Here is an 8,657-nt window from a genome sequence, read left to right on the forward strand (position 1 = left end):
ACATCCAATCAAGTTGAATCACATTAAGGGCAATACCCTTAAAAGTTGTGATACAAGAGGCCCAAAATCAAATAAATCAATGATATCCCAAAAAGCCTTTAAAGTTCTCATCTTATCCTTAAAAAATCCTAAAGTTTCTTTCCCCCCACACAACCCATATCAAAGCAAGACAAGCAGTTTGCCACAAAACTTTGTCTCTAGTGGAATTTCATGACCCTTTATATAAGATGGTCATCATATCACATATACACCTAGGAAGAACCCAGTCCAAATGAGTCAATTTGAATAGTCCCTACCATAAACTCAAAGTCAAAGATAATGTAAGAAAAGATGATTTGTCGATTCACCACTCTTCATACACAACAGACAAATATTAGGATTAAGGGTTTTGTGGGGATCTTCTCAATTGTAGCATATCATTGGTGTTTACCTTCCTGTTTACCACCAGCCAAATAAAGGACTTAACCTTAAATGGGACTTGTGATTTCCAAACAAAATCAATAGGGAATAATTCAACTGGATCAACATGGTTGGGTAAAACTAAAAAGAACAATTTTACAATAAATAAACTTGAAACTAAAAGACCAAGCTCTCACATCTGAACCGGATAGAGATAAATGCAAATGAGAAAGAAAGGACACGAGTTTTTCAAGATCTCCTATCCCAATATCAGACAAGTTGCGAGCAAAGTTTAAGTTCCAAACAGAAAAAAAAAAAAAAAAAACCCTCCATTTTGCTTTGCTCATATTCTTCAAGTTTAAGAAAACAAAAGATCCAAGTAGCAAACGGATCTTATATACCAATTAATGGTAACAAGGATATTTTGCATGTGCCTAAAATCTTTTCCCTATTAGTAAGCTGACAAAGTCTCAAAATTGTTGAGTGCCCTTCTATCCAAATTATTGTGTCTTCTACAATCTTACTACAGGGAAGATGATAGGCAATACTAAGGAGAAATAGGGCATGTACTTCTTAATTTCCAAAGGAAAAAAAAAAAAAATCAAGACTCAAGCCTATCAAGTTAGGGCCAATTCCACTAGAAGAGGGTTACGTCATGAAAGACTACATCATCCAAGTTTCTCTATTTTGAGAGTTTTGTATATAGATCTATTTTAAAATTTGGATGCTTTTATCTTTAAATGTAAAGTTTGTGAATTGGCTAAAAGTCATTGAGTTCCCTACCCTCTAAGAAATAATGATGTGAATTTCCTTTCCTTTTACTATTGTTCACACAGATGTTTAGGAACCCTTTAAGGTTGCAACACTTTTAAGAATTAGGTGGTTTGCACAAAGATGGTGTCAGGGGTTCATTTACTTGAGCAAAAATCTAGTACATTAAAGGTTTTTCAACGATTTTTTTAAAAGATCAAAAACCAATTTGATACAAAAATAAAGTTATTTGATCAGATAAAGGAGTATTTTAACAAATCTCTAAGGCTATACTTGATGACCAATGGAATTGTTCATGCCCATTTACACAAATACACCAAAATAAAATGGCATTTTAAAGAAAAAAAACAAAGCATTTGCTAGAAGTGGGAAGATCACTTCTATTTGCCCAAAATGTGCCAAAATTAGATTGGGGACATTTTGTGTTAACTGCATCTCATCTCATCAATAGGATGCCTACTCGGGTTCTTGAGAATAAGAATTCCCTGGAAACTTTCAAAAATGAAATAAATTCCTCTATTTTTTTTATGAGAAACAACAATAAAGTATATTAAGGTAAGTAAAAATAAGTACAATAGAAGGATGAGAAATCCTCTAAAAACTACATCAAAAGCAAGTAGGAACCTCCAAAGTACAAGTAAATCCATACAACTATAAGGTTGCACAAATCATGTCCCATGTGGGAATAGACAAAAAATAACCTATCCTTACTAGCCCACACCCTTGGAACTACATGCCAACAAATCCAACCAAATCGGATCAAATTAAGGGGTAATGTGTTTAGTTATATTGCCTTTGTACTTTTTTCCAAATAGAAGTCAATCACAATTGGACCTCAATCCAATAAGTGCAATTTTTTAGGATATTCACCTACACAAAAAGGTTATAAGTGTTATCACCCCCATCAAGGAAAGTGTCCGTTTCCATGTATATATGTCTTTTGAATCATGGTTCTATTATTCGAAAGCTGATCTTTAGGGGGAGAGTTTAGGCATTGGAGATCGAGTGGTTACTCCTTTTCCGACTAGGGAGGATGTGGTTGATGATTCTCTCTTTTGTGGTGAGGGGGAGCTAGGTCAATCTCACAAACCTCATCAATCAACAAACCACAAGAAGCCATTGAAACAACCACTTTAACAGCAAACTGAATTACTAGTTTATTCACAAAAACCAAAGGAAAGAGTTGATCAAGAAACAAGCCCAAACTCCACTTGCACAGCCAATTGTCCACCCCTAAGGTAAGTTCTTCTCTTGAATCTAGTCCTTATAGTTCTAGTTCTCCACCTATTGACTCTAAAAGATGTAGTTTAGTCTAACCTTGATATTCCTACAGCAATCTCGAAAGGAGTTAGATGATGCACAAAGCATTCAACAGCTCAGTTCTTGTCGTATCAAAAACTCAACTTTGGGTATAAGATCTTTGCAACAATCTTCGCATCCGAAAGCATTCCTAAAGACATAGACTTTAAGGAATCTAAGATAGAGGGAAGCCATCAATGAAGAAACGAAGCCACTAAGGAAGAATGACACTTCGGAGGTGGTGACCATACCAAAAGAAAAACAACCTATAAAAAAAAACAGCATGTAGGTTGTCAAATATAAGTTGGATAGTACAATGGAGAGAAATAAGGAATGGCTAGTGGCTAAGGGATATGCCCAAAGCTATGGCATAGACTATCAGGAGATGTTTGCACTTGTGGCAAAGATGAATTTTATTTGAGTTCAGGGGTCTCTTACAGCTAATAGAGATTGGTCCCTTGAACAATTTGATGAGAAAAATGTTGTTCTTTATGGAAGCTTGGAAGAAGAAGTTTACCTGGAAGCTCCTCTAGACTTTAAGAGATATTTTGGAGATGACAAAGTGTGCAAATTGATGAAGTTACTCTAAAGGTCAAATAGTCACCTAAGGTATGGTTTGAGAGATTTAGTAAGTCTCTTATTCGATTTGGATACTCCCAGAGTCAAGAGAATCACACAAACTCTCTCTATCTCTCTTTATTAAAAGGTCACATATTGGTAATAACATTGCTTTAATCATCTATGTCAATGATATTAAGTTATAGGGGATGATATTGAAGAGATGAAGAATTTGAAATGGCAGGTATCAAAGGCTTGTAGGGAAGCTAATCTACTTGCCAAGGAATTTGAAATCAAAGACCTTGAGAACTTGAGATACTTTCTGTGAATTGAAGTGGCCCAGTCAAAGGATGGAATATACACGTCTCAAAGGAAGTATATTCTTAATCTATTGATTGAATCCAAGATGCTTAGTTGTAAACCTAAATCAACACCGATTGATCCTAAGCATCAATTAGGAGGAGCTATTGATGGACTTCCTATGGATAATGGCAAGTATCAAAGGCTTGTAGGGAAACTGATCTACTTGTCTAATACATGACCAAACATAACCTATGCTATTGGAATTGTAAGTAAATTCATGCATGCTCCTTTGGAACATCATATGGAGGTGATCATAAGGATCCTAAGGTACTTAAAGCTTACACTTGGTATTTTTTATTTTTTTTTTATCAGAAAGCTTACACTTGGTATTGGACTCTTGTTCTGGAAAAAAGGCTTGCATCAATGCAAATTCGGTAGGTTCACTTTCAAACTGTTAATCAACATCAAGACTACACACTTGTGGCAAGTAATTTAGTAACCTAGAGGAGCAAGAAGCAGCATGTAGTTGCTAGATTGAGTGTCGAAGCATAGTTTAGAGCCATGGCTTTAGGAATCTACGAGCTTATGTGGGTAAATACTCTCTTGCGACAACGAAGTCTCATAAGCTCAATATTGTGACAACAACGCAGCCATTAGCATAGCTCATAATCTTGGTGCAACAAGACAAGACTAAGCATATAGAGGTAGATAGATGCTTTATAAAAGAGAAGATAGAAAATAAAGTTGTCTTTATTCCATTTGTATCCTTGAAGTCTTATTTAGCCAACATATTTACTAAGGTTGTTCCTTTGGGTGACTTTCAACAATGGTTTTTGGTTAATTAATCAACTATGGATTCTGAGACTCGATTTCCAATTTCCTGGATTTAAGAATTCCATTTGGAGACTTCATATATTTTAAGAAAGTTTGAATTTCGTGATTTTTTAGAATCAAATCAAAGAGTTTTTTTGGTATGTTTGGAAGTTGTTTGCAAAGACTATTTTCGGTTTTTAAGAACAAAAAAAAAAAAAGACATGTTTGAAAAAAAAATAGAAAACAGTTTTTTGTTCCTAAAAACATAAAACATGGTATTTTCTCATAACATATTTTAGCTGTTTTCATTTGTTTTCTAAAAGTTGTTTAAAAGATAACTATACAAATATGTAGAATGATTGAAAAATAAAGCACTAAAAATAAAAATAAAAAATTTTAAAACATAGAAAACAAGTTAAGAACAATTCAAACTCCCAAATAGACTTTCGTTTTACAAAACATCACAAAACAGTTTTCAAAAATAGTTCTCAAAACCTATTTTTTTTAGAATTGTTTTCAAAAATACTTCCCAAATACAACATTTATTTTCTTTCATTCTTTCCTTTTGCATTTTCATTTTTTTGAACAAAAATTTTGTATATATAGCCACATACTTTGATTGATACTTAGAGATTTTTTTTTTTATAAGGAAATGAAATAAATATATTAAAAGTGCAATCTAAGGCAAACCAAAGTACATAGGTTATATACAAAGGAAACCTAGAAAGCAAAACAAAAAAGAAAAGGCAATAAAAATATCATCCACTCCTTCAATATTTGAATGCCAAGTTTACATTTTAAGACAAGTTTACATCTTCAAAGAATGGTTAGAACAATATTCAAATACCAAGTTTACATTTAAATCTTAATCAATTAATTATTTAATTTTAATATATATGTTGATAATATATAAAATTTTAATTTTACACTTGTTTATTATTCCATTTAATGTCTTTTAATCATAAAATATATTTAATCTTTATAATGAAATATATAAAATTTTAATTAGTTATTCAATTTTTTTTAACTATACGATGTTTATAATTAAAAACATATATATATATATTTTTTTTTTTTTTAAGTATATAAATTAATAAATTTATATAGATTAAATGGGTTAGGCCATAAATGGATTGCTTTGGCACAATTAAGTAAATAAATTAGATGACTTGAATGGTCAAAGACGAACATGATCCATTTATTAAACAAGTTATAAAGGTTGGTATGATTATGACACGAACACAAACACACACGATTACATCTAACGCAAACCCGCTAAAGTTTGTGTCATTTTCAAGTTGTGTTATTGTTTTGTGCCAAAATTGTCACCTATATGAACAAGTAGAAGTGTCAATATATATTAGAGATCAATTAAGACTTAAAGAGTAGATGTTGGGGGAGAGACTCAAAGTTAAATGGTCATTTTCCCAATGGCATCCATCATTTGATTAACGTTTCATATTACAAATAGTTGTCTCCAAAGTGGAGACAAAGGTAAAAGAAGGCTCGCCAATTAAGTTGATAATTTCGTTTTTAGTATGCATTGGTCTGAAATTGCGTACTAGCTCAAAGTGAGTTCAAGCTAACACAAGCATGGAGTTCTTGCATGGAGTTTGGTTAAGGTAAGTATGCATTTGGATATGAAACAAAGTAATGGAGGTATAAGATAGTAGAGTAAAATCAAGAAAACATAAGAAAATAGAGGAAAATAGGAAAGGACATTCAAATGTCCTCTAAGGATAGTTCAAATGCCTATTCACAGTTCAAATGTTCCATGTGGAAAAATTCAATTCTCGTAGAACACTTAAGCATAGCAATCTAAATTTAAACATCTCCTAGGGGACGGTTTGAACATTTTGGATTTTTTTGTAAAAAAAAAAAATGTACTTTTAATTTTAAATATTTGCCACGTTAATAAAATAATAGTTTTCTAGTTGACTCCAACCTAAACTCTTAGGGTTTTCCTATAAATACCTAGATTTAGAACAAAAATGCAGTGTCACTACTTTGCCCATACTTCAAACTCTCAAACCTTCGATGGAAATACCAAGTAGTGTATCAACATGTTAACCTCGCTATGAGATTGAGGTCATTTACCAAGGAGATGCACATGGTGTTGTATCAAGGTCATAAAAGAAAAGTACAAATGTTGACTGCTATAAGCCCCTTAGGAGAAGGCTGTGTCTAGATCAGGTAATATTGTATACTTTTTTTATACTTAGTGAATCTTATGTCAACTAGATCTGCGGTTTCACAACTACGAAGTTTTCTGCAAGTTGTTTGCATAAATATCAGGTTTCTTTCTTATGGATTGACTCTTTTACAATTTTCCATATTCTTAGGCATATATAATTGATATTGAACAAATTGGAAATTAAAAGAATAAGGAAATTGGATTTGGACCATAAAAAATTCGAATTACCAATTCACCACCTCTAAGTAATTCAATGAATGAATAACACGCTTTCAACATATTCACTCAATCAAAACTCAATAGACAACCACTTGGACAGGTAATATAACTTGGCTAAGAAACATAATGCTGCGCAAAAAAGATTCACTAATGCAATGGACAAATTTGGATTACTAAGGTTGCAAAAAATGCAACTTGAAAATTTATAGAAGAATTATCTAACCTTCAGCGTTATCTACAGATCTAAGCAAGATAACATGTGCACCACGAGTTGCAAGATGGAACACCACGCATTATAACCTATTATCCAAGACAAGTTGACATCATTTCGCATAGGGATGAATTCTTTGCTCAACATGCAAGAGAGAATTCAAGAACCAATATAAGGACATCAACAGCGTCAACATGACTACACACTATCATTAGTTTCAAAATTCTTCCAATTTTCTTCATCATCTGGTCCAATGGAAGAAATAAATTTTGAATAAGATCCTCTTTGTGAACAAGATGCGCAATGGTTTGGAAATAATCCTGGGTGTAGTGACAAACCCAGAAGCCTGATCATTCCAGAAAAGAAATGAGAAAAATACCACAAACCATTCAAATGAGCACCTTATCTCTAACAGACAAATCCTCAAATCCTAACGAATACATTCACTCCTAAAGCCACCACATTCGGACAACATTGACAATAGAAAAAATAGCCTTGTGAATTAAGATTATTAGCTTGGGCACAGTTTGATTATAATTTTATTTTTGGCTTTCAAAAAGCAAACAAAATTGCTCTAATCTCTCTTGACAGCAACAGAAGTGCTTCCAAACTAATGCCAGACAGAACTTTACTAATTCCACTACTGCCTTACTGTCAGAACCTGCAACTTTAGGTTTCCAGAGTGCAGACACTGACCTAGCAAAAACCAACCAATCTATCAAAAACTAATCCTCCATTCAACCGCGGAGAAAATTTAAATCCCAAATATCCTTCTTCATTTCTAAACCCAGAAATAAAACCCTACACCAAATACCACTATCGGCCAAATTTAGGCGTTTCTTTTCCCATTGACACTCATAAACCAAAAAAGGCGCAAACCTCACAATCCAAATTTCACAGTTCTCTCCTACTACTCGGTCCTCTCAACCACCAAAAAAATGCCAAGGTCTCCCGTCTCCGCCTAAACTCCTTGGGAAACCTAAGTTCATACAAATCACCTAAGTACCGATTCTAACTAAAAACGAAACTCAAAATCAGAAACAATCGATTGAGCGATCTTGAAAAGGCAGCAAGGATCGAGGAGAAGGCAAGAAAGGGTAATGGAAGGTGAAGAGCACCTGCCAAGCATCGATGGTGCGTTGAAAATCTTGGAGCCAACGATCGGCTTGCATCCGAACGGAGTCGTCTGGATGATGGTAGAGTGCGTTTAGGGCTTCTTTCACTGTGTTCTGGAGCTCCATGCTTGACATCTGCTCAGCGGAGAGAAGACGACTCACGACTGCTTTTGATTTGATTTGTTTATCTTTGCTTTTGGGTTTGGGTTTTGTCTTTTTGAATTTTACGGTGTGCCCCAGCGAGGGAGGGTTTTGCCTCTGATCGTTGATGAGATGGTAACTGCGAACGCCAGCCGTCGGATTACAGAGCGTCATGTGATGGGTCCTGCATATTTTTCAAATCTATATTTGCTTATTCTATACGGAAATTTTTTAATATTTTAAAATATTTAATAATTTTTTATCACATTTCAAATTTGTAAATTTAATCTTTCACGTTTCTTAACCTTGAAAAATGATTCCTTCTTTATGAATATATTCTTTCCTTTTTTTCCTTATAAAAATAACTTTTTAAAAAAAATTATATGAAAATAATTTAAATATTACAAGACGTTTGTGTCAAAAATATAATATTAAAAAAATTCTTAATCAAGGTTAGATTTACAAATTTAATATCATTTTATTTCTTTTAATTAAATAATTTTATACTATAATAATTTTTAGTTATTTTCAATTATTTACATCAATTATTTAAAAAATAATTATATATAAATAATGATTAAATATAGGATAATTTTTTCTCACCTCCTCAACTAAAGACATTTAGGTGGTGTTT

General features: G+C 33.0%; 1 protein-coding gene across 2 annotated transcripts in view; it reads right to left on the bottom strand.

The window, feature by feature from the left end:
* Positions 1–8,080, bottom strand: part of LOC100243383 (transportin MOS14) — a 52,025-nt gene extending 43,945 nt beyond the window's left edge. Inside the window, exon 1 of one of the 2 annotated variants that reach the window (XM_002283818.4) lies at positions 7,886–8,079. In XM_002283818.4, the coding sequence (XP_002283854.2) occupies positions 7,886–8,017 (132 nt within the window). In that variant the 5' untranslated portion in view covers positions 8,018–8,079. Of the gene's footprint in view, positions 1–7,885 lie in introns of both variants that reach the window. The other variant, XM_010664925.3, reaches the window with a different exon arrangement.
* Between the last annotated feature and the right edge of the window lie 577 nt (positions 8,081–8,657).

Source organism: Vitis vinifera, chromosome 17 (assembly GCF_030704535.1).
Source record: "Vitis vinifera cultivar Pinot Noir 40024 chromosome 17, ASM3070453v1".
Lineage (NCBI taxonomy): Eukaryota > Viridiplantae > Streptophyta > Magnoliopsida > Vitales > Vitaceae > Vitis > Vitis vinifera.